At 57.3% G+C, this 26444-nt stretch overlaps 11 protein-coding genes across 11 annotated transcripts; 6 read left to right on the top strand and 5 right to left on the bottom strand.

The window, feature by feature from the left end:
* Positions 1 to 594: 594 nt before the first annotated feature.
* P884DRAFT_259074 (P-loop containing nucleoside triphosphate hydrolase protein) lies at positions 595 to 3574 on the top strand. Its single transcript, XM_069441311.1, has one exon. It carries the CDS (start codon positions 687 to 689, stop codon positions 3480 to 3482), a length of 2796 nt encoding a protein of 931 aa, XP_069298324.1. The 5' UTR covers positions 595 to 686; the 3' UTR covers positions 3483 to 3574.
* Positions 3575 to 4269, bottom strand: P884DRAFT_259073 (uncharacterized protein). The gene is made up of 3 exons (XM_069441310.1): positions 3968 to 4269; positions 3775 to 3880; positions 3575 to 3683 (listed from the first exon to the last, which is right to left on the bottom strand). Exons 1-2 carry the CDS (start codon positions 4235 to 4237, stop codon positions 3866 to 3868), a joined length of 285 nt encoding a protein of 94 aa, XP_069298323.1. The 5' UTR covers positions 4238 to 4269; the 3' UTR covers positions 3575 to 3683; positions 3775 to 3865.
* Positions 4270 to 4456: 187 nt separating this feature from the next.
* Positions 4457 to 6941, top strand: P884DRAFT_259072 (uncharacterized protein). The gene is made up of 4 exons (XM_069441309.1): positions 4457 to 4778; positions 4856 to 5326; positions 5390 to 6399; positions 6615 to 6941. The coding sequence occupies exons 1-4, from the start codon at positions 4625 to 4627 to the stop codon at positions 6711 to 6713; spliced, it is 1734 nt and encodes a 577-aa protein (XP_069298322.1). The 5' UTR covers positions 4457 to 4624; the 3' UTR covers positions 6714 to 6941.
* A 615-nt stretch (positions 6942 to 7556) lies between these two features.
* P884DRAFT_198764 (uncharacterized protein) lies at positions 7557 to 8895 on the bottom strand (the record flags this gene model as incomplete). The annotated part of the gene is made up of 3 exons (XM_069438176.1): positions 7557 to 7866; positions 7924 to 8770; positions 8844 to 8895. 3 exons carry the CDS (start codon positions 8893 to 8895, stop codon positions 7557 to 7559), a joined length of 1209 nt encoding a protein of 402 aa, XP_069298321.1.
* Positions 8896 to 12211: 3316 nt separating this feature from the next.
* P884DRAFT_259066 (DNA glycosylase) lies at positions 12212 to 14096 on the bottom strand. The gene has a single exon (XM_069441308.1). The coding sequence runs from the start codon at positions 13732 to 13734 to the stop codon at positions 12415 to 12417; it is 1320 nt and encodes a 439-aa protein (XP_069298320.1). The 5' UTR covers positions 13735 to 14096; the 3' UTR covers positions 12212 to 12414.
* Positions 14097 to 15298: 1202 nt separating this feature from the next.
* Positions 15299 to 16807, top strand: P884DRAFT_277258 (Anp1-domain-containing protein; the record flags this gene model as incomplete). Its single annotated transcript, XM_069443053.1, has 6 exons — positions 15299 to 15471; positions 15546 to 16174; positions 16229 to 16276; positions 16337 to 16417; positions 16474 to 16608; positions 16659 to 16807. The coding sequence occupies 6 exons, from the start codon at positions 15299 to 15301 to the stop codon at positions 16805 to 16807; spliced, it is 1215 nt and encodes a 404-aa protein (XP_069298319.1).
* Positions 16808 to 17493: 686 nt separating this feature from the next.
* Positions 17494 to 18455, bottom strand: P884DRAFT_222917 (cytochrome b-c1 complex subunit 7; the record flags this gene model as incomplete). The annotated part of the gene is made up of 2 exons (XM_069439536.1): positions 17494 to 18189; positions 18337 to 18455. 2 exons carry the CDS (start codon positions 18453 to 18455, stop codon positions 17931 to 17933), a joined length of 378 nt encoding a protein of 125 aa, XP_069298318.1. The 3' UTR covers positions 17494 to 17930.
* A 1282-nt stretch (positions 18456 to 19737) lies between these two features.
* Positions 19738 to 21128, top strand: P884DRAFT_198512 (mitochondrial carrier domain-containing protein; the record flags this gene model as incomplete). The annotated part of the gene is made up of 2 exons (XM_069438148.1): positions 19738 to 20251; positions 20323 to 21128. The coding sequence occupies 2 exons, from the start codon at positions 19738 to 19740 to the stop codon at positions 21126 to 21128; spliced, it is 1320 nt and encodes a 439-aa protein (XP_069298317.1).
* Positions 21129 to 21941: 813 nt separating this feature from the next.
* P884DRAFT_132975 (uncharacterized protein) lies at positions 21942 to 22630 on the top strand. The gene is made up of 3 exons (XM_069437217.1): positions 21942 to 22306; positions 22402 to 22451; positions 22553 to 22630. Exons 1-3 carry the CDS (start codon positions 22032 to 22034, stop codon positions 22594 to 22596), a joined length of 369 nt encoding a protein of 122 aa, XP_069298316.1. The 5' UTR covers positions 21942 to 22031; the 3' UTR covers positions 22597 to 22630.
* Positions 22631 to 22978: 348 nt separating this feature from the next.
* On the bottom strand, positions 22979 to 24523 carry P884DRAFT_242479 (thioredoxin-like protein). Its single transcript, XM_069440273.1, has 2 exons — positions 23853 to 24523; positions 22979 to 23761 (listed from the first exon to the last, which is right to left on the bottom strand). The coding sequence occupies exons 1-2, from the start codon at positions 24169 to 24171 to the stop codon at positions 23190 to 23192; spliced, it is 891 nt and encodes a 296-aa protein (XP_069298315.1). The 5' UTR covers positions 24172 to 24523; the 3' UTR covers positions 22979 to 23189.
* An 873-nt stretch (positions 24524 to 25396) lies between these two features.
* On the top strand, positions 25397 to 26173 carry P884DRAFT_198748 (uncharacterized protein; the record flags this gene model as incomplete). Its single annotated transcript, XM_069438172.1, has 2 exons — positions 25397 to 25450; positions 25658 to 26173. 2 exons carry the CDS (start codon positions 25397 to 25399, stop codon positions 26171 to 26173), a joined length of 570 nt encoding a protein of 189 aa, XP_069298314.1.
* Between the last annotated feature and the right edge of the window lie 271 nt (positions 26174 to 26444).

Here is a 26444-nt window from a genome sequence, read left to right as displayed (position 1 = left end):
TGATTCCGTTCGCTACTTCCAAAGCAGCAGATGCACTGCTACACTTGCCGGCGATGGTATACGGACTGTACTTGATGCCGCGATTTTGATGAACTAGATCAGAGTGAAAGCCGAGTGAATGCCCATTGCGCGGCGCATGGATGCACAGCGAAACGGGGCTACAGAGGAACGGAGAGCAGGGCAGGAAGGGAGTGCTGCGTTTTACCTTGTAGTTAATTGACTTGACTTGCAAGTCAGAAATGCAAGCCTACTTTTCGAATTGAACGTGACTCCAATCTGACTCCAATCTCAACTTTTAAAAGTTTCTGAATCATTGCAATCTGCACGCCAAAGTATATGGTTTGGAACGCGATTGCCTTTGGCGAGCAAATTGCTTTCTGCGGAAGGCGGCAACAGCAATGAGTTCTTGTTGGACAATGGAAAGCGAAGACAAGCAGAATGTGGATCTGGAGCTGTGGAGCCTTGCCGGATGGTGGGGTCTTTTGGAGCACCCGGGCATTGCTGCCAGCACTCGGGCCCACGCAGAGGTGCTCCGATAAGATAAGAATCTGGGGCCTTACTGTGAGTGCTGTTGCAGGATGGCAAGCGAAGATGTTCGCCGCTGCCGTCGATACCTTGCTCAGCCCGTTCGAGCCGTCCGAACCACCACACACCGATTGTCCACATAACCTCCCTCATCCCCGCCAATGTCGTCCAAACGCTACGCGTTCGTCCCGATGGACGATGAGCCGGCGCCTCCTTCCAGGGACGACAGGAGGGAGAGGCGAGACAGGAAAGACCGGAAAGATCGCAAACGCGACAGATCAAGGTCCCGCGATCGATCTACATCGCCTCGACGGCACAAGAGCAGACGACACGACGGCGACGAGTCTCCTCGGCGCCGCTCGCGGTCACCACGCGGCGACCGGGATGGCGGCTCGAGGACGGGTCGGGGCGACTCGACGAAGCGCGACGACTCGAGGCGCGACGACGACTCGAAGATGTCCGAGCTGCGGCTCAAGTCCCGCCAGCAGTACCTCGCCAAACGAGAGGCCGAGAAGCTCGCGCTGTTGCGGAAACAGGTCGCAGAGGAGACAGCCGAGCTGAGGTCGGGCGTCCGCTTGACCGAGCGGGAGAAGGCCGAGTTCGCAAAGAACCGCGAGATCCTGCGACTGGCCGAAGAGCGGGCCCGCATCGACGACTACCAGGACGGCTACCGGCTACCGGACCAATACGGCGTCGACAGCAAGAAGAAAGAAGAGGCCCTCTACAAGCGCCATGTCGAGCGGGATGCGTACGGCAACGAGAAGCACGCAACGGAATACGAGGAGTGGGAGCGCGAGCAGACAGTCAAGGCCAAGGCGCAGATACAGAGCCGCGAGCGCGAGGACGACGGCGAATATGACTTCTTGCTGGACGAGGACGCCATCACCTTTGTCCGCGACGCGGCCAAGCACGCCCAGCCAACCGATGGGTTAACCCAGGAGCAGAGGATCCTGAAGGAGAAGATCGACGCGGCAGAGAAGGCCCAAAAGACAATACAGGAGGTCCGCAAGAGCCTACCCGTCTATGCGTACCGCGACGCATTCTTGGACGCCGTCAAAGAATACCAAGTGCTCATATTGGTCGGCGAGACGGGTTCGGGAAAGACGACGCAGATCCCGCAGTACTTGCACGAGGCAGGCTTCACCAAGGACGGCATGAAGATCGCCTGCACGCAGCCGCGTCGAGTGGCAGCCATGAGCGTCGCTGCCCGTGTCGCCGACGAGATGGGCGTGAGGATCGGGCACGAAGTGGGCTACTCGATCCGGTTCGAAGACTGCACCAACGAGAAGACCATCCTCAAGTACATGACGGACGGCATGCTCCTGAGGGAGATGGTGACCTCGCCCACGCTCGAGGGCTACTCGGCCATCATGATCGACGAGGCGCACGAGAGGACGGTGCACACGGACATCCTGCTGGCGCTGATCAAGGATCTCGCACGCGCAAGGCCGGAGCTGAGGGTGATCATCTCGTCCGCCACGCTCAACGCCGAGAAGTTCAGCGCATATTTCGACGACGCCCCCATCTTCAACGTCCCCGGCCGCGTACACCCGGTAGAGACTTACTACACCTCGGCGCCCGAGAGCAACTATCTGGAAGCGAGCCTGGTCACCGTCTTTCAGATCCACGCGACGCAGCCGGAAGGCGGTATCCTCGTCTTCCTGACCGGCCAAGAAGAGATCGACCGGGCGTGCGAGCGGGTAGAGGAGATCAAGAGGAAGCTGGGTAGTCGGGTGCCCGAGATCATCGCGCTGCCCATTTACGCCAACATGCCCTCGGAGATGCAGGCCAAGATCTTTGAGCCGACACCACCGGGGGCGAGGAAAGTGGTCTTCTCGACAAACATCGCCGAGACCTCTCTGACGATCGACGGCATCGTCTACGTCATCGACTGCGGCTACGTCAAGGAGAACACGTTCAGCCCGGTCGGCACCACCGGCCAGTCGACGCTCGCCGTGGTCCCCTGCTCGAGGGCGGCGGCGAACCAGCGGATGGGCCGCGCCGGCCGCGTGCGGCCCGGCAAGTGCTTCCGCCTCTACACCAAATACGCGTACCTGTCCGAGATGGACGAGTCGCCGACGCCCGAGATCCAGCGTACCTCGCTCTCGAGCGTGGTCCTCCAGCTCAAGGCGCTCGGCATAGACGACCTGCTGGGCTTCGACTTCCTGGACCCGCCGCCGACCGAGCTCCTCATCAAGTCCCTCAACATGCTCTACGCGCTCGGGGCCCTCAACAGCGCCGGCGCCCTGACGCGGGTGGGCCGGCAGATGGGCGAGTTCCCGACGGAGCCGATGCTGGCCAAGGCGCTCATCGCGGCGACGCAGGAGGGCTGCGTCGAGGAGGTCCTGACGATCGTGTCGATGCTGGGCGAGGTGGGGACCCTCTTCTTCCGCCCCAAGGACAAGAAGGTGCACGCCGACAGCGCGCGCGCGCGCTTCACCGTCAAGGACGGCGGCGACCACCTCACGCTGCTCAACGTGTACAACCAGTGGGTCGAGGCGGACTACTCGCCCATCTGGGCCAGGGAGAACTTCCTGACGCAGCGGTCGCTGACGCGCGCGCGGGACGTGCGGGACCAGCTGGCCAAGCTGTGCGACCGGGTGCTGGAGGGCTCGACGTCGTCGTGCGGCGGCATCGCCAACATGCAGCCGGTGCTGCGGGCGCTCACGGCCGCCTTCTTCCTCAACGCCGCCCGGCTCAACCGCGCCGGCGACGGCTACCGCACCCTCAAGAACAACATGACCGTCTACGTGCACCCGAGCAGCGTGGTCAAGTCGATGGACCCGCCGCCCAAGGTCATCATCTACCACGAGCTGGTGGTGACGTCGAGGGAGTACGTCCGGTCCGTCATCCCGGTCGAGCCGAGGTGGCTGACCGAGTTTGGCGGGCACTACTATGACAAGAAGGACGTCGAAGTGCTCGAGGCGAAGAAGTTGCCCAGAGAGAGAAGGTACTAAGATAGAATGGTTTTTTTTTTTTGTGTTGGGGGGACATCGATCTGGGAGGCCGCACAGGAGGAGTTTTGAAGCGAGCATTGGTTATTTCTTAACGACCAAAATACCCGAAGACTATATACTATTGTAACCTTGGCTGTGAGCAGTCTTCAAAAAGTGTCTTCTGCCTAGCGCTTCGGTCTCGAACGAGTATGCGCTCCAAATCTATGTGCACCGTTAGCGTAATTGGAGCGAAACCTAAGACCGCCGGAAATTGGAATGAGGTAAGATGGCCTAGGGCCCTGCAATGACATACGAGGGCGTTGCCTTGCTGGCTTCAAATTCTATTCTCGAGTATTGGCGGTGGTCCTGTTTAACCGCCAGAGAGGGCTGTCAGGTGGTTGCCGCTACGGTGGCGAACACTGCAGGCAGGCGTTAGTTAGGTCAGGCACTCCTGTACCAACCCTGTCAACTAGGGCTTTTATGGTCAAATGGCGGTCCTTTTTTACCATCCGAGCGATGTTTCGCTTTGCTTTCCGTGTTAGAACCTGTGGACGGCCGGTCCGAGGTCGAGATTCGAATGTATTGTGAGATTCCCAGAGTTCGACGGCATGGTGTATCGCGTGTCGGGAGACGCCGAAGAGGCTGGCTACGGACCGCTCGCTTCGACCTGCAGCTATAAGCGCGCAAATGGCAACGCGTAACTGGGGGCTTAATTCCTTGTTACGGCTATGGTTTGCCGTTAATTTCCGGGCAAAATCTTCTAAATTGATCCCCATCTGGCTGAGTTGTTGTATGTAGAAGAAAATATATAGTCTATGCGTGTATGTCGCGAAACGCGTTAAGTATGTGGGCTGGCCCCAGACTTTTGGCACCTGACCGTAGTTAATGCTTTGGAAGGCTAAGCCCCACCGAACGGCAGCGCGCTAATTAAGTATTGCCTACTATGGAGTACTACGTAGTATGTAACTAGCTATCCGCGCCATTGAATTGCAGCGCGTTCAGTGGCGCCGGGCAACCTCTAAGCCCGTGTGTTCCTTGCACACCTTCTCGGGCTAATCTTGGCCTTCCAAGATAGTCATCTTTTGACGACGACGGCCGACGACGGCCGACGACGGCAACGACGACGTACACTCTCGACATCGAGAGGTCACAGCGACACAAGAATGTCAGCGCCACCTCCGCAACCGCCGGGCCGCACCGGCATGTCGCTCTATGCCAATCTGCTCGAGGGCGACGGCTCGGCCTCCATCTCGCGCGACCCGGTGCTGTTCAAGGACGACAAGGAGGATGCGCCGGCGAAGAAGGCCATTGACCCAGGCATGTTTGCCCCAGTTCGCTTGCTTGTATGTATGTACAATGTTTAGAAGCCATATCTAACACGGACCTGCCGTTAGCTCTCCGCTTCCAACCCATCCGTCGCCCGCAACTAAACAAGCCGTCCACCAAACCCAAGCCCGGCTTCCCCAAAGCCCCTCCTGCCATCCCGGCAGCAACGTCGGCAGGGGCGGCGACCTCGACGACCGCCGCGCCCGCCCAGCCACGGAGCACCCTCGCCGACTGGGCCGCCACCGAGGAAGACGAGTACCTGTACTACGGGACGGGCGAGAAGCGGCAACGCGGCGGGCGCAAGAAGAAGAAAAAGAAGAACAGGGAGGACGTGCCCCGCGAGACCGACTGGGATGAGCTGTACGACCCCGCCAGGCCGACGAATGTCGAGGAGTACTTGAGAAGCGAGGAGCGCATCAGGGAGATTCGGGAGTGGAAGGCGGTCCTGTATGCCCATCGGAGGAGGGACAGGAGTGGGAGCGAGGACGGGAGTGAGGAGGATGAGGAAGAGGAAAGGGCGGGGAGGACCGGGCTGGGCAGTAAGTCACATTCTCGGGAGGTTTGGCTCACCGTGGGGCAAGATGATGTTGACGCCGTTACAGATCAATTTGCGCCTCCGCCGTCGCTTACATTCGCACCGCCGCCCATGTCGCCCCCCCCGGCCGCTGCTCCCGTGCCGGACGATGCTACTGGCGACGATGCCTACGCCCGGCGGTTGGCGCTCTCCGGCATGGCACCACCTCCGCCGCCTCCCCCAGAAACGACACCATCACCACCACCACCACCACCACCTCCTCCTCCTCCTCCTCCTCCCCCAACAGACACAGGCACAGCCACCATCTCGCGGGCGCCGGTCCGCTACACTCAACCTCCTCCGCCTCCTCCGCCCGACGCAATGGACGTGGACGCGACCAAAGGCGGGAACAACAACGACGACGACGACGACGACACCGACTCCGACTACGACCCCGAAGTCGACTACGCCGCCATCCCGCTGCCCCCTGCCCCCTCAACAACAACAACAACCACAACAACAACAACCCAAGACCCCGTCTCGGGACAGCCACAGGCGCCACAGCAGGAGCAGGACGGAGACCAGGGCCGGACGGCCCGGCCGGGCCAGAAAGGCTTCGCGCAGCGCCTCATGGCCAAGTACGGCTGGACCAAGGGCACCGGCCTGGGCGCCTCCTCCTCCGGCATCACCTCGGCGCTGCGCGTGCAGGTGGAGAGGCGCAAGCGGCGGCCCGACGCCGAGGGCGGCGGCTTCGCCACCCCGGCCGGGCGGGGGCGGATCATCGCGCCCAAGACGGCAGCGACAGCGACAGCGACAGCGACGACGCGGCAGCCCCAGCCCGGGGCCCAGCAAGCGGCGGCGGGAGGGGATGGCGGCGTGGGCGTGGGCGTCGGCAAGTTCGGCAAGACCTCCGTCGTCGTCGTGCTCGACCGCATGCTCGACAACATGCCGGACCTCGAGGCCGAGGTCGAGGCCGGACTGGGCCAGGAGATCGGCGAAGAGTGCGGGGAGCGGTACGGGCGGGTCGAGAGGATCGTGGTGGACGTCGAGAGGGCCCGCGTCTTTATCAAGTTTGTGGAGGCCGTTTCGGCTCTAAGGGTGAGTTCTTTTTTTTAAGCTTTCTTCGTTATCTTTGCGTGTGTATTTCATGCATCTCGCATGTCCGTTCCCTTCATGTCCGTTCCCTTCCCTCCCTCCCTCCCTCCCTCTCTCTCTCTCTCACATTGCCCCTACCCTTTCTAGCGTTGTCATTGTTGTTGTCGAGAGCCAGTACGCTGACATGTCCTGGTTGCGCGCGCGCGTGTGGGTGATAGGCCGTCAATGCGCTCGAAGGCAGGATATTCAACGGGAACTCGATCGTCCCGCGGTTCTATGACGAGGACAAGTTCGAGGAGGGAATATACGACGGATAGAATACACGTTCCGTTTTCCGCCGCCGAGCTACTCGGAGACCATCGGATGAGCTACATAATATCCTTGCGTTATCTGAACCTCAGAATGTTCCACTACACCGGTCCTGTGCTAGTTCGCTAGATGTGGTCATCTTTGCGGTAGAAGCTGTGAATGCAAGGGCCGAGAGCGTGATCATGTCCTGGGCAACTGAGCCGAAGTCGGCAAGAAGCATCGCATTGCGAACACTTGACGCACGCAGCTAGGGGCAAGCACCCCAAGTTTAACAACTCCCCAGTCCATACAAGAATTGAACTTGATACAAAACAAATAGACAATTAATCGATGAAGACGCCGACTATTACCCTTTGTTGACCAACTGACTAGACTACAAGACTCCCCCGAACCTCCCCACACCCCAGGGGACCTTTTCTTTCTGTGAGTGGCTCATTCCCACCTGGTCAAACCTTGTCGTACACCCAAAACCGTGGATCCAGCGCCAGGAATCATTCTGGCGGAACTTAGCGCACCTACGCCAAAATGCCGTCCAGCACTGACGCAAGTTACCCTCCTAGCGGGAAAATGAGGCCTGTGTTACACGGAGTCTGGCAGAAAGAAAATCAAATCAACAAATCCAGCGTCTCTATCGAGATATTAAGTCTAGCGGTGACAGTATGTAGCACACGTAAAACGCGTGGTGGGTATGCGGAGGGGCGCAAAAGCAGAAAACTCGAAGAGTCCGTATAAAGGAAAGACAGGGGTGCGCCGTGGTGTTGATTGATCCGACCGTGTTCGCAGCACAGAGAACTCGCATTTGCCCGACCAAACTGAACTCCAGGATCCCAGGTCGACGACATAACCATGCTTTAGAGAGCCGAGGCAACAGCGGCAACGGCAACAAGGCCAAACAGAGCGGCATTCAGGACAACACCGGAAGCGCTGTTCTTGTCGGTCTCATCAGAGCCATCAACCTGGCCAGAGCCAGAAGTCGACTGGTCCGTATCCTCGTTCGCCTTGTCGTTGTTAGCCGTGCAGGTAAAGACACCCTCGATCTTGCCGTCGCCGCCCTGGCTGCGAGGAGCAGACTCCGAGAGCTTCTCGCACGACTTCCTAATGTCTGCGGTGCTGGAAATATCAACGGCGCCCTTGACGTTATCGAGCGCGGGGAACGAGATCCTGTTTTCAATGTTAGTCTCCGACAAGGCAGCATTCGTCAGATAAGCATAAGCGTACTCAGTGAAGTTGCCACGCAGCTTAATCGCACCGGTAACCTTCTCGAGCTTGGGGAAGAAGGTGACGCGGTCCAAGCCGGTGTTGTTGGCAATGAGAAGACCACCGTTCAGATCAGTGAACTTGGGGAATGACATGTTCTTGAGGAAACCGTTGCCGACGAACGAGATGTCGCCATCCTCAGTGTGCGTGAGGTTGGGGGCACTGAAGGTCTCGAAGAAGTTGGAGTCAAAGCGGGCCGAGCCGTTGACGACCTGGAGCTGCGGGATAGAGAACTTGGTCACGTTGGCAATGGCCATCTCCGTGATCCAGACAAGCTTGGGCAGGTCCACTTCCAGACTCAAGCCGTTGGCCTGGATAACCAGCTGCCCGTCCAGGCTGGTCAGCTCAGACGTGTACTTGGACAGGCGGCGGTTGTTGTCAAGCTTCAGGTCGGTGACGGTGCTGAGAGCGAAGCCGTCCAGGGTGTTGAGGAAGGTGTCGCTCAACCGGACGCTCTTAGCCTTGGTCAGAGGCCCAAGGGTGAGCGTGTCGAGGCGGGTGACGGACACCCACTCGACGGTGGTGGCCGAGGTGAGTTTTTCGAACGAAATGACGTTGAGGCTCGTCGCGTTGTTGATCTCGAACTTGCCGCCGATGGACTCCAAGCTCGAGCTCTGCAGGGTCTGGATCTGGCCATTGTTCTGGACAATGAGGTCGCCAGTGATCTCCCGAGGGCCCGTGAGGTCGATGGTAGCGCCACTCTCCGAACCCAGCACGATGGATCCCTCCACCTTCCTGCAGCCAGAAATCTTGCTGACATCGTCCTGGCTATTGATCGTGGTCGTCTTGGAAGAGCAGGAAGATTGGGCTGCACCATCGAGGTCAGCGCCTGAATCAGGGAGACACGAATCGTCACGAATGATAAAGATGTGGGCACTGACCTGCTACTGAGCCGATTGCCACGAAGGCAGGAAGAAGATGCTTGACAAACATTTTCACCAAGTCTGCTGTTTCTCGCTTGTTAGACTTATATCGTCAAACCGCGATGCAGGAACTCTCTCAATTGCGAGAGCCGAAGCCGGTAATGAAAAATGGGGGGTGATAGGATGGAAGCAGCGAGAATGAGACGACCCTGAGCGAACTAATCTTCGGAAAAGCCCTCAAGGTTGACCATGTGTGCCATATGAGACGGAACAGGAAAGCGCGAGGCAAAAGACAGTGCTGTAAGTATTGACCCGCTCCCCCGGAGGTCCGTATCAGGAACCAAATAATCCGGGGAACTTCTGCCGTCGGTTTGCCGCCGTGTTCTGGACCGGGTTATCGGGGCTGAAAGCGCACATCAGCGCAGTGGGATAAGCCCGCCGGTTGAGATCAGGAGACTCAGTCCGACTCGCGAAACCCAAGCCCGGAACGTGGTAAGAGTGATTCGTGCAGTGTGGAGGGTTCAGGGAAGGAGAGGGATGGGACATGTTTGTACATGGCGGCGCTCTTCATCGCTGGGCACCTGCCTTCTTCAAGTTGCGGGCGCAAACCTAGGGATTGATGACAACACACCTCTTTCTCAATGGATGGGGTTGCTGATGTTTCGAAATGGTTCGCGGTCGGTTGTTGGTGGTAGGGTCTCCGGAGCGATGCGCCGGAAGAGCCGAAAGTTCCAATTCGCGAAAAAAGAAAAAAATAAACGGACGATGGTCGTGGTTTGACCTCTGCTTCCGCACGAGAGTAACGAGTGAAGCGAAGCTAAGGTTAACGAGAGGAGGGAAGAAGGAAGGCGATGAAAAACGGGAAGGAGAGAAAGAGGTGTGACTTGAGGAAGAGAGATTCGGGCTCAAGGGGGAGAAAACAAAGCAGAAACCTGCTGGGAAGGGGTAACTAATTGGAGCTCAATTATTACAAGTGGGCCAGCAGTGATCTGGACACGCCCCTTGCCGGTTGGCAGTTGCGCGGACAGACCCCCCCTCGGTGCCACCCCCGTTGCTTGTCTCAGCTTTTTCAGGGGCTTCGTCTTGAACTTTTGTGGAATCGAGGAGTCCTTCCTGTGCAAATCCATTGGCCTCTCTCTGTACCCCCTCAGTGACTACCATGCACGATGGTGTCGACCTGAAACCCCTTCTTTTTTTTTCCCCCTGTGTCTCTCTCTCTCTCTTGCTTTCTCTTCGGTTTCATGGCTTGATACACAAAAGGACGAGCCATTGAACGACCCAACGCGTTCTGGCTCGTCCTGCCTTTCCCGATCCCGTCCGAAGCTTGGCGAGATGAGGGCGTGCTCTTAGTGGTCATTCTCGCTCTGGCCCTGGACAAGGACCCCCCGGAAAAGCCATTGCAACTTCCAAGCTTGGCCGAGCCATGGCTGCATCTCTGATTTCGGCAGACGTCATACAGGAAACGCAGGGAAGGTTCCAGCGCGCCGTCCGTGTTTGGGAATCGAACACAAAAAATAAAACTCCTTCTCTGCCTGCCGGTTACATTACGCATCCTGCTGCAGGCAGGGTCACGCTTTGTTGTATGTACGGATATTGTCCGTGCCTCGCAGCCGTGGTGATAAACAAGCGCCGAAACTAGACCGCATCCAACATCACCCAAGGATCGGATAGTGGTCCGCCGCTCATGTGCCTCCTCTGGTGGAGCTATTACCATGTAACTAGTACGGAGTACGGAGTAATCCGTATAAAATACTGAATAACTACCGTACAGTACACTACGACAGTACACACACTACTGTAGGCCTGTCGAGCCGAGGAAGGAAGGGCAATCTCGCCCGTCGATACGAATCAAGTCAAGGCCACCCTCGCATATAATTCGCTCCCAATTTTGCAGCGCTGGCAACCCGGAGCGGGACTCAAAACGGCGATACGAAGGCACTTTCTTCACCCTTGAGCCATGCTTGATTGGCCAAATCAAATCGAAGCGAAGCGCAAGTCCACCCCCCAACTTTTGGTACGGAGACGATCTCCATGGCATCCAAGCAGCCCCCCCTGATTGCTCTGTGGGTTTGAACGTTTGAACAACATTGCACATCCAATTTCGTTTCGTCTCTCCTAGAAAGCCACAGCCACCCTCCGATCCCGATCTGCGTCCTTCATCAACTATACTCTGTAATCCGGAGAGTAACGAATGGGCTGGCCCGCCAGGTATAGTAATTAATAAATTGTCGTGTAATCCGTATATATCGTACGGAATACAATTACGTCCTTGCAACCCAAGTTGAGTAGTACCAGCTCTTTCTCTAAGGTGGCAAGGTACGAACAGAGGACTCTCTATACGGAGTAGATCAAAAGACTAATACGAATACTTCTGGCGCTCTACGAGCGTCCCCGAGCAATCTCGAGTCTCTGGATGCCCGCGTATGCACGGATTACATGCAGTAAAAATGGGCCAGAAAAGTCCAGTGTACTCAAGTATGCATCAATCAACAAGGTTAACACGCGCTTGAGCAGGAAAGCATGGGGTGCTCCGGAACTAACTAAGCATCCAGCATGACGACTGCAATGCCACAAACGATGCCAAGAAGGTGCTTTGCATTTGTGTCGCCGTGATCGAAGGAAGGAGGACTTTTAAAGGTGTATGGAATATGCTGCGGCAGATACACAAATGTCCGTAGAATACACTTGACGTTCCCAGGCGACTACATGCAGAGGATGGCTGTGCGGCAAACTCTAGTGTAGTTATGTAGTAGGCGGCCTCCAGCGTGATTGCGTCAGTTATGTAACTAACGTTACCTGTCATTCAGCCGATGGCTGTGCATGTTGTTTATCTGTACTCTGACGCACCATCGTTGTGGATATCACTGAATCAATAACTAAGCGGAAGAGTACCCTCTCTCTCAGACGTCGCCTTGAGTGAGCTCGTTGCGCCCGTCGCCGCCTGCGATCGGCTTCCGGTGACCGTGGTGCTTCCAACACACTCTGTAGGTCTGCGCATCGACGTATGTACTGGACCGTACGGACTACAGTATGGTTCTATTCCGTGCCGATGGAGTGGCGGCGAGCTGCAGTGGCTGAGAATGCGCGGCCGGTTCATGAGAAGCCTCCCGTCTTCCCGTCTCATGTCCCAGGAAACCGCCCTCCTCACTGCAATGCCACTTGGTTCCATCATACGCATTCCGTGCTTGTACATACGTATGGCGCATGAACCATGCCAGATCTGGTCTGTCCCTGCCAGGGAGCTCCTTATCTGGTTTCAATCACCCCCTCTGTTGATCGGCAGGCGGCAGGAATTGGCAGCGGCAGATCTCAAGGTCAATGGCTTGTATAGACCGGAGTCTTCAATTTTTTTTTTTTTTTTGGCAGCACTGACACCACACTGTTGTATGTGTAGACGCGCAGGCGAGGATCTTGGAAGCGCTGTTACGGCGAGCGCCCGTACAGTAGAGTACTGTACATACACTACCATCAGGGCCCTCGGGGTCATTTCAGAAGCAGCCGTCGTGTACCGGCAGCTGCACTACGCGTACATACATCCACAGAGCTGCGACCCACGCCCGCGGCATGTTGGGGGGGAATAACATCCCACCTACTTCTCCATGGTGCTCACGTCCGTCTCCTCGACGCGCCACATGTACCACATGAACAGGCTCCGGTAGGGCCTGAAGCGGTCGCTGATCTCCTCCATCTCGCGCTCCGACATGTACTTCCACTTGCCGCCGCCGCCGCCGCCGCCCTTGGCCTTGAGGCGGCCGACGTCGCGGCCGACGAAGGCGGCCATGCCGCGCTGCACGCCCAGGTCGCCCGTCGAGAAGACGTCCATCCGCTTGAGCGCGAAGCACGCGAACATCTCGACCGTCCACCGGCCGAGCCCGCGCACCGCCGTCAGCCGCTCCAGCACCTCCTCGTACGGCGCGTCCGCCAGCATCTGCGCCGTCAGCTCCCCCGTCGCGAACTTGGCCGCCAGGCCCTGGATGTACTCGGCCTTGCGCTGCGACAGCCCCGCCGTCCGCAGCCTCTCGAGCGGCATCGCGGCGACTTCGGCCGGGCTTGGGAAGGTCGCCGCCGCGGCGGGGCCGTCCACTCCATCCACTCTATCCACTCCATCCACTCTATCCATTCCATCTACTCTATCCGCGCCTGCGCCCGCGGTGTGGCTATTGTTGTTGTCGTTGTTGCTGTTGTCGTTGCTGCCGCCGCCGTTGCTGCCGCCGCCGTTGTTGCTGTTGTTGAAAAGGGCAATGAAGCGGGCCTTGATGCTCTTGGCGGCGGCGCCGCTGACCTGCTGCGAGATGATGCTGCTGCAGAGAGACTCGAAGGGGTCGATCTGCTCGGCGAGGCCCTCGGGCGAGAAGATGCGACAGTAGTGCTTTTCAATGAGCGGCTTCATGCGCGGGTCGACCTTGATCAGGTGTGCGCAGGCCTCTTCTAGTAGGTTAGCTGTTGTTGTTGGTCTAGTCGTCGTCGTCGTTACTGCTGCTTCTGATGCGGCCGCTGCTGCTGCCGGCCCCGTAGACTTGTTACGGTCTCGCAGCTTGGAAGGCACAGCTTCGACCAGCGTGGGGACGATAATGCGCGATGTCTTGGGGGAACGTAGAAGCGCATTGGTGCGGTTCGGGTCCGCCAGGCGGGCGATTGCTGCCGGCTTCGGCTTTTGCGTGTGCGCTTCTTCTGCGATGAGGCTCACTGCGACAGGCGTCGGCGTCTCGGGCGCATCGTCGGACCCTTTCGCTCGTCGTTTCCGTGGTGTGGATGGAGGGTCCGCTGGCTTCTCGGCAGCCGGAGCTTGTAATGCCGCCTTTCGTTTTCTTGTCGCCGACGATGACTGGCGCAGCGGCTGAGGCGCTGAATTGGCAATTTTGGCGTCGCTGGCCATGGCAGCCAGCCGCGCAGATCGCCGTGATGCCATGACCGTCGTCTCTCGAGAAACTCGATCGGGCCGTTCACGCGGCAAATCAGCAGATAGAGTAAGAGGGGGGAGGGGGATCCTCGATTTGCCGGCTTAGTGATATGTTCCCTCAAGGTAAGAATAGAGGGTCGCAATGCAGCACTTTGGCGCGCTAAGGAGACGAAACACGGTGCGCCAGTTCGCCCGTTGTCAACCTTAAAATCGCTGCTCCCAAGGCCACACTGCTTCGGCTTAGGGTGGTGGACGATCGAAACCGAGGAGACCTGAGAGGATGCAGATTTCAAGGCCCGAGAAATCCCTCTTCTTTTCTCCTCACTTTCGTACACATTGCACACAGTTTTGCTGCAAATGAAAGCGGATCGCTCCCGTCTTCGACCAGGCCCGGGGGAGACGCATCTTAAGCGAGTAAGAACGCGCGCCCTTCAGCGTGTCATCGCGCTCCCGGCGCCTGCTCACGTGGCATGAACTGAGAGACGTACAGTACGGATACTCCGCAGCTCCATCGGGTTAACCGCAGCGGCACTTCTGGTGCCAAGACGGCCAAGCTTGCTTCTGGAAGACCTGAAGCCAAGATGCTTGGAAGTGCCAAGTACAGCGAAATCTAGAATCACCTACGGACGTACAGGGGCCGGATAAGACAGGCCAGGTGGCAGAGACTACACCTTCGGGACGGCGTTCTGTTTTGCATGCTCAAGGGACAATTGCGTACAAGCGTACTCCGTACATACCTACAATACGACACTGCAAGTATGCACAAACAAGTCCACTGTGCGTACATACGTACATTCATATGTAACTGCGTGGTCCGGAGAAGGGTCGGAGAGGCAGTAGCATCACAAGACCCGCTATCCTACCCTTTTTGCAGCTCTTTGTGTGTAATCCGTACTCGGTTTAAGACTCGAGTTTTGCTTTGCTTCCCACACAGGTGAAGTAAGGGAAATTAAAGTACGATTACAATAAAGAGGTAATAAATTGTCGCTCGGCTGTTTCCTGTTTCAAGAAAATTTTGCCTTCGCAACTGGGGGATCCAGTTGGGCGAGATCCCTTCGTTAACTAGTTATCTTTTAACTAGTGTAGTTAGCAGGTCGAGGCCCGAAGGGATCTCTCTGAGGAGGCTTGTCCAAGCACGTCAAAAAAGTGGACCCCCTTGGCTTCGAGTCCTGGCGCTTTCCCTGCCAAGCACCAGACGCTAAATGCAATCGAGATGAGGTGCGTGGTTCCCGTATTCATGGCCTGGAACCAGCTCGCAACATTTCCCACCCGCGGCCACAGCATACGCATACAGACGAAGCCAAGCCCTCCGACGCCAGGATATTCGCTCAAATCGAACAACGACCTACAACGCCCTCCGTACCCACCGTGTTCTCTGCGCCGCACCTAATCGGAGCAGTCTGCTGTGATACTTTGTGGCCCCCAACCCCCACGGAGCTCTCGTCTTGACCCGGTTCCTGGATTGGCTCGTCTTGCAACGCACCAGGGAGCAACCGGCTACGGCCGCGCTACAACGTCGCAGCCGCGCCATTTGGTGTTGTGCAATCGCTGAGTGCGACCGAAACACTCGAAAATGCTACTTCCCAAGGGCGGCGTCAGCTGGAAGGCCGCGAGAGCAAATCTCCCTCCGAGGAGAGCAATATTGGTGTTCTTCACCAGGTCGCGGTTCCTCCTCCTCATAGCCCTCGCCAGCGTAGTAGTGCTGCTATGGCGCGGCATCCGAAGCTCAGCACCCGAGATGCAGAGGTCTGAAGTTCCGAACCTCATCGCCGTGCCCAAAAGCAAGGTTCCCGTATCGCTAACTGGCCCTCCTTCTTCAGGTTCTACTGTTGGGGCCCCTCGAAACCGCCCATGGAGATGACGCCGAACGAACAAGCAGCATGGTCATCCCACCTCAATACCCCTGTCATATTCAACAACCACGCCCCGCTGGAGATCAACTCGTCGACCATCCAATATGTCGACCTAAACCCAGTCAAGTCCACCACCAGAGCCATCCAGAACAATGAGCGAGTCCTCATCCTCACTCCGCTCAAGGATGCCTCCCGATACCTCTCCAAGTACTTTGAGCTCATCGCCAAGCTTACGTACCCCCACCACCTCATCGACCTTGCTTTCCTCGTCAGCGATAGCACGGACGATACGATGGCTGTCCTCGCCGCCGAGCTTGACCGGATTCAGAAGCGCCCGGACAACGTTCCCTTTAGAAGCGCTATGGTGATCAAGAAGGACTTCGGCTTCACGCTGAGCCAGGATGTTGAGGACCGACACGGCTTCGCCGCCCAGGCGCCCCGACGCAAGGCTCTTGGGAGGGCGCGGAACTACCTGCTATACTCGGCGCTCAAGCCCGAGCATTCGTGGGTGTACTGGAGAGATGCGGATATTGTCGACAGCCCCGATAAGATTATCGAGGACTTCATCGCCCACGATAGGGATGTTCTTGTTCCTAGTACGGACCGGCCCGCTTGAAGTTTGTCCTCGTGCAGCAGCTGACCTGGACCAGACATCTGGTTCCATCGCTACGAGAACGGCCGCGATATCGAAGGCAGATGTGGGTTTGGACCAGTCCACGCTGTCTCTGCAAAAGAATGGAGCTAACCGGGGGTATCAGTTGACTACAATTCATGGATCGAGTCGGACAAAGCTCGTAAGCTGGCCGCGAGCCTGGACAAGGATACGATCCTGGTTGAGGGTGCGATCCCCACAATTCCCGTGCCGTGTTGTCAGTCAAAACTGACTCCGCGCCAGGCTACAAAGAGTTCGACACGGGGCGGACGTACATGGCGAAAATGGGCGACTGGCGGAACAACAAGGATGAGGAAATTGAGCTGGACGGCGTCGGTGGCGTCAACATCATCGTCAAGGCCGATGTGCACCGATCAGGTATGCGGTTCTCGTGAAGGCATGTGAGTTCAACGCTTACCTAGTCCTAGGTATCAACTTTCCGTGCTACGCCTTCGAGAACCAAGCAGAAACGGAAGGCTTTGCAAAGATGGCCAAGCGTGCCGGCTATGGTGTCTATGGCCTGCCTAATTACGTCGTCTGGCACATCGACACCGAAGAGAAGGGCGGAAACCTATAAGCGTTCCGCATCTGCCTTTCCTCGTCAGTTTTGTGGGCACAATTGAGAGATGTGCCGCTAATAAAGGCGGTCACCCTCGTTTTGTTGGACCGCAGCTCTCCCCTCTCTTTGAGGACACCGAACTACGAACTCTAATCAACTTTGGAGACAGGCGTTCAGCGGTCAAGAGAAGGGTCATTTTTTCTCTCTCTCCGAACTTTCCCTCAGTCTGCTTCGTTTATCTGGAAAAGTTAGGCCTGGTGTGAGCTTCGCATTTGCATCGACTCCTTCGGCGACCTCCAAGCCTCGTTGGGGAACTCTTTTTTTTTTTTTTTTTTTCGGTTATTTATTTTATCATGATGCCCTGGGGCATTAAGGGTGGGAGAAAGAGAGGCAGTGCTTCATTAGTTGGGCCGTTGGGAAGGATGGGCTTACCGGTGCGCATTTGGGCTAGAGGTTGGGAAATGGAAGGAGGCCGGGACGCTCACATCTGGGCGGGAAACCGGCGGTGGCTGTCACGAGCATTCTAACGGGTTGGGGCATCGATCAACATGTTTTTGGGGATGATTGCTGGTTTAATGCTGGGAGCCTCACTGCTCCTATGCGGACGTTTGAGGGATCGTCTGTCTCATTGCTTAATATCTTCGGCGTTCAAAGGGCTGCTTGCAATGCAATTATTGGTTTGGGAATGTTCAATGGTCGGTGTGATTTAATTAAATAGTAATTTTCTAGCAGGCGGCGGTGGCCACTTACCTGAAAGCATCCTCGGGCAGCCAAAAATAGGCGGACAGCCCAACACATTTACGTTTGCGTATGGTTAAGAGCTCACTCCGCAGATGCCCGGAGCCCAATTACCTGCGCGGAACCACCCTCGATGTCGTCCGCTGTGGAGTGGCCAGGAAAGAGCAAAAGAACATTTTGGACGAGCGAGTTCCGATTGACGGACAATCCGAGGTCTATACACATACAGGCCAGCTCGTCTCCTCAGAGTCAGAAAACGGCTGAAGATTCTCTCCCTTTTACACCGCCCCGCTACCTCTATGTGCCTCACGGTGCGCGACTCCCCTTGCTAAAAGTACAATCCCCCATCCAACCACGACACCCGTGTCCCGGATCGTACTCTTCCTCTTCCTCCGTCGCTCGCTTAGTGCTTCTTGAGAACGGTCATGGTGTCGAGAGCATCCTTCTCCGCGTTCTCGGCGTAGATCTGCTCGAGAATGGGCGACAGGTAGGGCACGTCCTCCTCGGGCTTGGTCCACTCGTGCTTGGGCAGGATCTTTTGTTGCAGGCTGAGCTGCGTCGCGCGGCGGATGCGGTAGATGCGGTCGTAGCTCTCCTTGGGCGACAGGCGGCTGAGCGCCTTGAGGACGTTCTCGTCCTCCTCAACGATCAGGTCGTCGGCCCTGTTCGCGCGGGCGTTAGCGGCACCCGTCAACTCAATCGATCCCCCCTAAGGACGCTCGCTACGGAGCAATTGGCATCGTAGCCTGGGGAAAAAGGGGGAGGGGAAAGCGAGTAAGGGTTCGTTGGGAGAGGGCAGTCGAACGCACTTGAGACCCATCTGACGGTAGCCGGCGGCGTTGGTGTACCAGCTGGCGAGCGGCTTGAGCAGGCTCATGAGCCAGGGCCGCTTGACGGCGGCCGAGTGGAGGGATGGCGCGACAGGCATGGCGACGGTGTGTGGGTGATTCGCGGGGGAGACGTGGTGAGCTTCTTTCTGAAAGGCAGCTGTCACCAAATCAACCAAATTGCCGCGAAATCAGTTGTTTAACGTTAGCTGGGAAGCTGTCCCGGGATTTACCGTGCGTGCCTGTGTTGGTGCCTGAATATTCGGGCATTTCAATTCCCTTGTCACGTAAGGAAGAAGTTATTACGTATGTTACACAACCCTCAACACACTTGCACCGGAAAGTATGTACGGATTACATAGTAGGTAGCATTGACTTGTTGGTCGGCACGATGAGGTAATGGGTCAGCAGCCGAGCGTTGTTCGCCCGATAAACTACTCGATAGGTATCTGGTAGACGTCAAAGACCCTGCTCGCAGGAAATCTCAACCGAGCTTGCGGATATACGGCGTTACAGGACTAGCTGGCCGTCAATGTATTTCAACCCAGGACAGCTGAAGCTGAAGAAGCAAAAGGCGGTTGAAGCATCGCATCACACTGCGGCAAACCGTCTTTAGTGTGCGCAGTACGAAATATACGCGCCTTACATCGCTCTAGTCCGCTTCCTGTTTCAGACGCGGACCGGCCGGTGTAAACGCCGGCACCTCGGTATCCCGATCGTCGGTTGATTGTCCTCGTGCTTCAGTAATCGTTGCGTTGACGGAGCTCGAGAAAAGAGCCGAATCAACCCATCAGCGAGACCCATCACGCGTTGGTCCTCACGAGTTTTCAAATTCGCGAATAGCCCGTCCTTCGGCGCTCACCGGCTCTCCGCACCGGCCGATTGTGCAATCCACCTACCCGGTCCACCCGCAATCGCCAAGCGCATTTCCCCTTCCTTCGAGCCCGTACCCTCCCTCCGCCTTCCAACTGCAAACCAGTCTCCTCACCACCGGGGCGCATTCCTTCGCCCACCGCTTCCAAGCCGAACTTTCACTCGTCTCACAGCACCCGCTTCGTGCGCTTGCACCCGAGTCCATGACAAGTGACAATCGCTGAGGGCCGTCACGATCCCCTGCCTGCGCGGGCGCCTTCCCCCGCACATCGGCATCAGAGGGAATCGCAGACAACCAAGCACACTGGCCGCTGCCCCTCGATGATTTAACACACGGCCACTACACGAGACGACAACACCTGCCCCGCCTCGCTCGAAAGTCCTTGTCTTTGGTAAATCTAGAGACGTAATCGACACTTGCGAAATTATCCATCGAGAGCCGAGAATCGAAAATCGAGAATCGAGAATAGAGAATCGAGAATCGCGACTCTGCGCCTCCAGAGGGGCGGCATGTCTCACAACCCACACCTCTCTCCACACGGACAACCTGCACCTGCATCTCCGGCAGAATATGGGGTAGCATTGCCTGCGAGTCGGGCTTTATCGCAGTCTCGGTCGGCGGATTCACCTTCGGAAGGAGCAGGTTCGGCCGGTCCGGCGGCTAGCGAAGCGATGCCGAAGTCAACCAAGCTCACTTTCAAGGAGCGATGGGCTGTCAACGCCTCAGAGTCTCAATTCAACGCGCTTGCCGGCGCAATAGGCGGTTTCACATCGGGCATCGTCACCTGCCCGCTCGACGTCATCAAGACAAAACTGCAAGCCCAGGGCGGCTTTGCCAGGCAAGGATCACGGCACCCGAGGATCTACAAGGGGCTGTTTGGAACAGCAAGTGTCATTTGGAATCAAGAAGGGATCAGGGGCTTGTATAGGGGCCTGGGGCCCATTGTCATGGGTTACCTGCCGACGTGGGCGGTGTGGTTCACAGTCTACAACAAGACGAAGCGGTTCCTGGGTGAATATCAGAGTAGGAGCTGCCCCTCTCCCTCCCTCAACTGCTATAAGAGAAGTCTCTTCTCCCGCTAACCTTCTCTGCAGCAAACAGTTTTGTCGTCAACTTCTGGTCTTCGATTGTGGCCGGCGGCAGTAGCACCATCGTCACGAATCCTATCTGGGTCATCAAGACCCGCCTCATGTCACAGTCGATCAGCCACGACAGGACACAGTTTTCGCTCCTCCCTAGAAGTGCCAACACACCAACATCACGTCCGGCCCTGCACCAGCCATGGCACTACAAGTCCACATGGGATGCGGCACGCAAGATGTACACGACAGAGGGCATCCTCTCATTTTACTCCGGCCTCACGCCGGCCCTTCTCGGCCTTACCCACGTGGCCGTGCAGTTTCCCGCTTACGAGTATCTCAAGGTGAAGTTCACCGGCCGGGGTATGGGTGCAGCTGTCACAGAAGGCGGGGACGACAAAGCCCACTGGTTCGGCATACTGTCCGCCTCCATAATGTCGAAAATACTGGCCAGCAGCGCGACGTACCCTCACGAAGTCATCCGTACAAGGCTACAGACACAACGTCGGCCAATCCCAGGACACGAATACATGGAGGGCTTAGGCGGCGTCCAGCCCGGGGTGAACGGGGCTTCTCAGCAACCGCAGTCCGGGCCTAAGTACAAGGGCATCATCTCGACGTTCCGGATCATGCTTCGCGAGGAGGGCTGGCGGGCATTCTATGCCGGTATGGGCACCAACATGATGCGCGCCGTGCCGGCAGCGACGGTCACAATGCTCACGTATGAGTACGTGATGCGTCACCTTAACCTCGCGCGCCTAGGCGGGAAAGAGAAGCTGCAGTTGCAGCAGCTTGAACAGCAAACGTTCCCGGGGCCATAGGCCGACGGGTCGCTTTGAATATCCGGGTCTACGACCTACCTTTACCTGAAGAGTCGGTGGAATGAATACGGATCTCGCCAGCGTTTTCCTCCACCCTTTTCTCGGGCTCTTGAGCATCAGTTTGGACCGTTTCGGTCCACGATCCGTGCAGGAGGCATCCTAGCCGCCTCTCGGTGGCCCGTTTCCCATACCGACGACAGCGGCAGGCAACGGAGCTGGCATATTGTACCCATCGAAGAGTAAATGGGTATCTTGCTTTGCACGATAATCGCATCAGCCTCGAAACGGCGCGCGGTTCCGTGATAGATTTGGGCGGGCGTTGTGTTTAGCGACCGGATGGACAAGCATGCATGCAAGCAAGCGGAACACACTCATTCATTTCTCCCGGACCGACGGGTCTTCCTTTTCTCTTCTTTCCTATTCTTTTTTGTTCTACCTACCGCCTCTATTTTCGGACGGCTGGGCAGGCTGGCATCTCTTGCATCCCTGATTTAGGCGCACTGGGTGGGCAGTCGAGCTACTTTCCTCAGAGGTCCCGGTTTCAGCTGGGGCCCGGGCTTACTCGGCTTTGGGTTTTAGCAAGCAAGCATTGCGGCGTGTTGGGGAGGGGCCATGCATACACTGGCGGATGGAGAGAGAGAGAGGTAAGGAAGGGTTGGGCTAGAGTACGGCCCTGCTGGGCTGTGGTTTCACATTGTACATATACATACGCACAGGTATAGAGGATGGCCGTAGGCGTTTTTGCGGCAGCACGGAGGAGCAATCCGAGGTATGATGTGCCGACCTACGAGGAGTGAAGAAAAGCCATGTCTCGATTTACTCGGTACTGTATCGCTCATACATGGCGAGGCGATGCCTGCCCGGTTGACATGCCAATTCCCAGCGGAATGAAAACGTGTCGAAATGGTGCGTTGTACTGGTTTCCTATCAAAGGGGGTCATGATGGTGGTGCTCTTCCAGGGGTGGTTAGGAAGCCCATGGGTACTCTTTAAGCTGATAATCGATCGGTCCACGAAAATGCTCGAGGAAACGCCCATTTCCTCCCCGAAGCCAACCACTCAAACAACTTCCCCCACACCACCTGTTCCACAACCACCCTGCAACCATCACAAAACCAAACCATATCATATCCCAAATGAACAAGGAATAGAACAATGTCAGGCAATATCAACCCGAGGGTAGGTTGCCTCAGGTTTATTTTCTACCTATCCGTTGGCCTCGGGAGAGTTGCGGAAGAAACGAGTTGCTGACCCACTATGCGCTTTCCATCAAGACCATCATGGCGCCTGTGGCCGCTTTCACCATGGCCGGGGTCTTATTCTTGTGAGTACTCGATACTCGATGGCTTGTTGCTGTTGCTACCCCTTCAAAAAGAAGATGAGTGGAAAGTGGGACGTGCTGATTGATTGATTGGTCGGTTGTAGGTATACGCGGTCCTCGATCCGCGCTGCGAGGAGCAATGCGGTAACGCAACCCGTTCCCTCTCCCCCCCCCCCCTCTTTTTTTTTTTCCCTTGGTATCATATGGATTAAGGCTCTCTCCCCTTGCCAGTGAGCTTTAGGTATTGGAAGACAAACCAGTAGCTAGGCTCGGCCTGGGATATAATCCTCCCCCCCTTCTCGCTCGAGACTCGATGATTGACACGGCACACACACACACACACACAGAAATCGAGGCGTGAAGATGAGCGGGCTCGGCGCCAGCAACACCAGCAACGAGAGGAAGCAGGGCGTGAGTGATGCGAATGTGATGGGGGCTCGTTCGCGCGAGTAGTTCAGAGATTCAATCGTTGGGGAGGATGGCCGTGGCGGACATAGAAATCACGCCGTTTGTTTTTCCCTCGCTATCGTGGAAAAGAGAGAAACACAAGTACCAAAAGAGCAAATGACAAGACAGTATAGTATATACACACCACTCGAGTTGCCGAGGTTTACCGCCGCAACCATCCAAAAAGCGCCCACCAAAGACATGAACGAAAAAGCCCCACCTCTCGTTACGTTCTTTCTTCTCCCCCCGTCCCTCCCTCACTCATTAGCTCCTTTTTTTTTCCCTTTCCTCATTCTACTCCTTCTTCTTTTCCTCCCCATTCGCCGTAGCCTTGGCCTCGCCCTCGGCCTTGGTCTCGTCCTTGGTCTCACCCTCACTCTTGCTCTCACCCTGGCCCTCACCTTCAGCCTTGGGAGCGTCCTCGGACTTGTTCTCGGCCCCGGCGCCCTCCTCCTCCTTCTCCTCCTTCTTCTTCTTGTCCTCCTTCTCCTCCTTCTTCTCCTCCACCTGTTCCGCCTCGACTTTTTGCTCGGCAGGAGCAGAGGCCGAACCCGAGGGCAGCTCTTCGACGAGCTTCTTGACGACGGCGACGGTGGCCTCGGGCCCGCCCGGCTGGAGGGCGAGCACCTTGCCGGCCTTGTCGACGACGAAGACGGCGCGGGTGGTGCCGCGGGGCTGCTTCTTGAGGCCGAGGGCGCCGATCAGCGACGCCTGCGGGTCGCACAGCAGCGGGTACGGCAGGTTCTGCTTGGTCTTGAAGGTCGTGTTGGCCTTGGGCGAGTCGGTCGACAGGCCGTAGATGGCCAGGCCGCTGGCCGAGGTGAGCGCCTCGTACGAGTCGCGGAAGAGGCAGGCCTGGCGGGTGCCTGTATTGCAGGGTCGGGAGGGGAAAAAAAGGAAGGAGACCACGGTTAGAAATGGTTCAACAGGAAACTCAATAGCCATCAAGTGTCTTACATCCTGGTGTGGAAGCCTTGGGATAGGTAAAGATGACCACGCCCGCCTTGCTCGCATCAAGGAGGGATTTGAGGGTGGTCTTGGTGCCGTCGTTGGTCTCGATCTCGCCGCCGAATCCGTCGAGGTTGATGATGTCGCCCACGGCGGGCACGCCGGGTGAAGAGGAGCCATTGGTGCTTGCGGCGACCGGGGCGGCCTTCTCTTCAGCGTCTCTCTTGGCTCTGGAGGCGGTATCCGTCTTGGCCGTCTTGGTCGTCTTCCTCCGCACCGGAGGTGGAGGCGCCGGGGCCTCCTTGCGCTTGCGCAGTTCCATAGGCATGATGGGCGTTGAAGGGGTAGGTAGGGCTGCGCGCTCGCGCGGCTTCAGTTACGGGCTTACAAGAAGATATCGGGGGAGTCGAGAATATCCGATTGGGCGAGTGAGGGCTACAAAGGGGCGGTCGCTACCTGGTCGCGACCGAGATATAAGGGGACGGGAGAAGCTAACGGCAAAAGTTGGGAAGAGAGACAGAAGGAGAAGAAGTCGGGAGCTCTGGGGAGGTAAACAGGAGGTTGAGCTGGTTGCGCAGCGGCTGACCAATCAGACAAAGGCGCGACCCCCAGACGAGGCCAGGCCGGCTTTGGAAGAGAGAGGGGGGTGGTCTCGGTTTGAAGAAGCTCCGCTGCTGCGGCAGAGCACGGGCAAAGCAGCACAGCTGGAGCAAAAAAAAAAGGGCCCGTGGCAGGTGCCGTCTGGGGGGGCCGGCCAGATAACGGGAACTGTAGGTGACACCCAGACGGCCCGGTAGCCTCGCCCTCCAGCTGCGCAGCGTGCCTATCCACACACGCACACACACACTAACTAAGGACACAATGAACGGGTGCCGTGGCTGTGTGAGAACGTCAAAAGACACCGGGGCATTGGAATGAGCCATTGGACTTGCACTTGCAGCTTAGTGGATTTTTGAGCTCTGCTTTGTGCTTCGCCACCCTCGCGGTCGCGGTGCCATTGAGTTTCATACTCGGTGTCCGTTGCCAAAGGGGGGTTCGACGACCGTTAACGGCCTGCGCTCTTTGTCATGTGGCATGGTGCAATTTCGGTCGTGGCAGACTGTTTCTCCGGGAAAAGATTCCAGTCGAGCTTCGCCTGAGGAGTCGGAGGTGGTCAATGCGATCCCTGTTAACTACTGTGGCCCAGGCTCTTGAACTGGTAGCAATGGGTCACGGTATACCCCCCAGTGAAATGGCCGAATAACTCTTAAGTTCAGGTACCGAGTTGATTGAGTATCGAGGTTGGAATATACTGTACGGATCCGTACTTGCAGTGTACTGTACAGTACGAAGGTACGAAGTCCTCTGTCTGTCGGGAAGTTGATTTCGTGCTTGGCATTCATTAACGCTGCGAAGTAACTAACGGTAGAGAGATGGCCAGTGCGCTATTGGCCGGCTAAACTGCGGCCCTCGAGCTGCCTTGGCCGAGTTCACCAACGCCTTGCTCGAATCGACGGCGAACTGCACATCCAGACCCGGAAACAGCTCCCACACGTCCCGCTACTGCTGCCACCATGGCGTCCAAGGCGGCAGCCTCCGCTGCTGGCGGAGTCGTCAGCATTTCGAAGGTGAGTTTGGGAGCCCACACTCTCTTGAATGGCATTCCGAAAGAGGGAGAATCAACCTGATCCTCGTCGTCTTCGATCATGCTCGAATTACCCGAACCCTCCGACCCCCACCCTTTCTTTCCCATTTTCCCTCTTCTCTTTATCTCTCTCTCTCTCTCTCTCTCTCTCTCTTAACATGCACACGCTCACCACCTGCCCCCGGCCCAGAAATACACCCTCCAATCGACCGGCATCTGGGAGCGCATCCGGCGCGCGACCGCCATCGACCCGAACCGCTCCAACGGTGTGCCGCTCAACCCGTACAACCGGAACCCGGCGCCCGGCAGCAACGACCCGCTCAAGTACGACGACCCCGTCACCGCGCCGGCGGGCGACATCGCCGACAACCCGTACTGGAAGCGCGACGTGCGCCGCAACTACCCGCGCCCCAGCGTCATCAACCAGGCCCAGCAGGTCGCCCTGCTCACCGTCGGCAGCGCCGCCCAGCCGCGCGTCGAGCTGATCGGCGAGGACGGCAGCAAGGCGCTGGTGGCGGCCGAGCAATCCGGTAAGGAGCTCGGCGTCGCCGGCTACCTGGAGAACAGCGGCGTCGAGGCCGCCAAGAGGGTCCTCGAGATGACCGGCGGCCTTCCCCCGCTGCCTAGCGGGCAGAGCCTGCAAGGGGGCAAGTGGGACGTGCACAAGTATAGCCTGGACTCGGAGCAGTCGTATGGAGAGAAGTGAGTGCATCCGCAGCTGCTGGGCTCGGCTGGCTTAGAGACGATTTGCTAACCGTGTTTTCCCCCCCTCCTCCCTTCCCAAAAAAACAGCTACCCGTGCAGGACATTTGTATGAGAGGAGTTAGAGAGGTAGACGGTCGGGATACAAGGGGTTGTAGAGTGTGTATATAACGCCTCAGACGTGTTATAAGAGAAGAGTGCCTTAGACCTGATACACACACACACACATACACACACACACACATACACACACACACACATACACACACACACAC

The sequence above is a fragment of the Thermothelomyces heterothallicus genome (genome assembly GCF_042370625.1).
Source record: "Thermothelomyces heterothallicus CBS 202.75 unplaced genomic scaffold P884_scaffold_9, whole genome shotgun sequence".
Classification (NCBI taxonomy): domain Eukaryota; kingdom Fungi; phylum Ascomycota; class Sordariomycetes; order Sordariales; family Chaetomiaceae; genus Thermothelomyces; species Thermothelomyces heterothallicus.
Note: the sequence above shows the minus strand (reverse complement) of the source record. Positions and strands in the feature narration are given on the sequence as shown.

What these genes read in the sequence shown, in the direction of transcription:
- P884DRAFT_259074 (XM_069441311.1), top strand. Translation starts at nt 687, where the DNA reads ATGTCGTCCAAACGCTACGCGTTCGTCCCGATGGACGATGAGCCGGCG.
- P884DRAFT_259073 (XM_069441310.1), bottom strand. Translation starts at nt 4,237, where the DNA reads ATGGGGATCAATTTAGAAGATTTTGCCCGGAAATTAACGGCAAACCAT.
- P884DRAFT_259072 (XM_069441309.1), top strand. Translation starts at nt 4,625, where the DNA reads ATGTCAGCGCCACCTCCGCAACCGCCGGGCCGCACCGGCATGTCGCTC. An exon ending in GGGGAGGACCGGGCTGGGCA is followed by an intron (nt 5,327 to 5,389) that starts GTAAGTCACATT and finishes ACGCCGTTACAG; the next exon opens with ATCAATTTGCGCCTCCGCCG. An exon ending in AGGCCGTTTCGGCTCTAAGG is followed by an intron (nt 6,400 to 6,614) that starts GTGAGTTCTTTT and finishes TGTGGGTGATAG; the next exon opens with GCCGTCAATGCGCTCGAAGG.
- P884DRAFT_259066 (XM_069441308.1), bottom strand. Translation starts at nt 13,734, where the DNA reads ATGGCATCACGGCGATCTGCGCGGCTGGCTGCCATGGCCAGCGACGCC.
- P884DRAFT_132975 (XM_069437217.1), top strand. Translation starts at nt 22,032, where the DNA reads ATGGTGCGTTGTACTGGTTTCCTATCAAAGGGGGTCATGATGGTGGTG. An exon ending in CAGGCAATATCAACCCGAGG is followed by an intron (nt 22,307 to 22,401) that starts GTAGGTTGCCTC and finishes CTTTCCATCAAG; the next exon opens with ACCATCATGGCGCCTGTGGC. An exon ending in ATGGCCGGGGTCTTATTCTT is followed by an intron (nt 22,452 to 22,552) that starts GTGAGTACTCGA and finishes GGTCGGTTGTAG; the next exon opens with GTATACGCGGTCCTCGATCC.
- P884DRAFT_242479 (XM_069440273.1), bottom strand. Translation starts at nt 24,171, where the DNA reads ATGCCTATGGAACTGCGCAAGCGCAAGGAGGCCCCGGCGCCTCCACCT. An exon ending in CAAGGCTTCCACACCAGGAT is followed by an intron (nt 23,762 to 23,852) that starts GTAAGACACTTG and finishes CCTGCAATACAG; the next exon opens with GCACCCGCCAGGCCTGCCTC.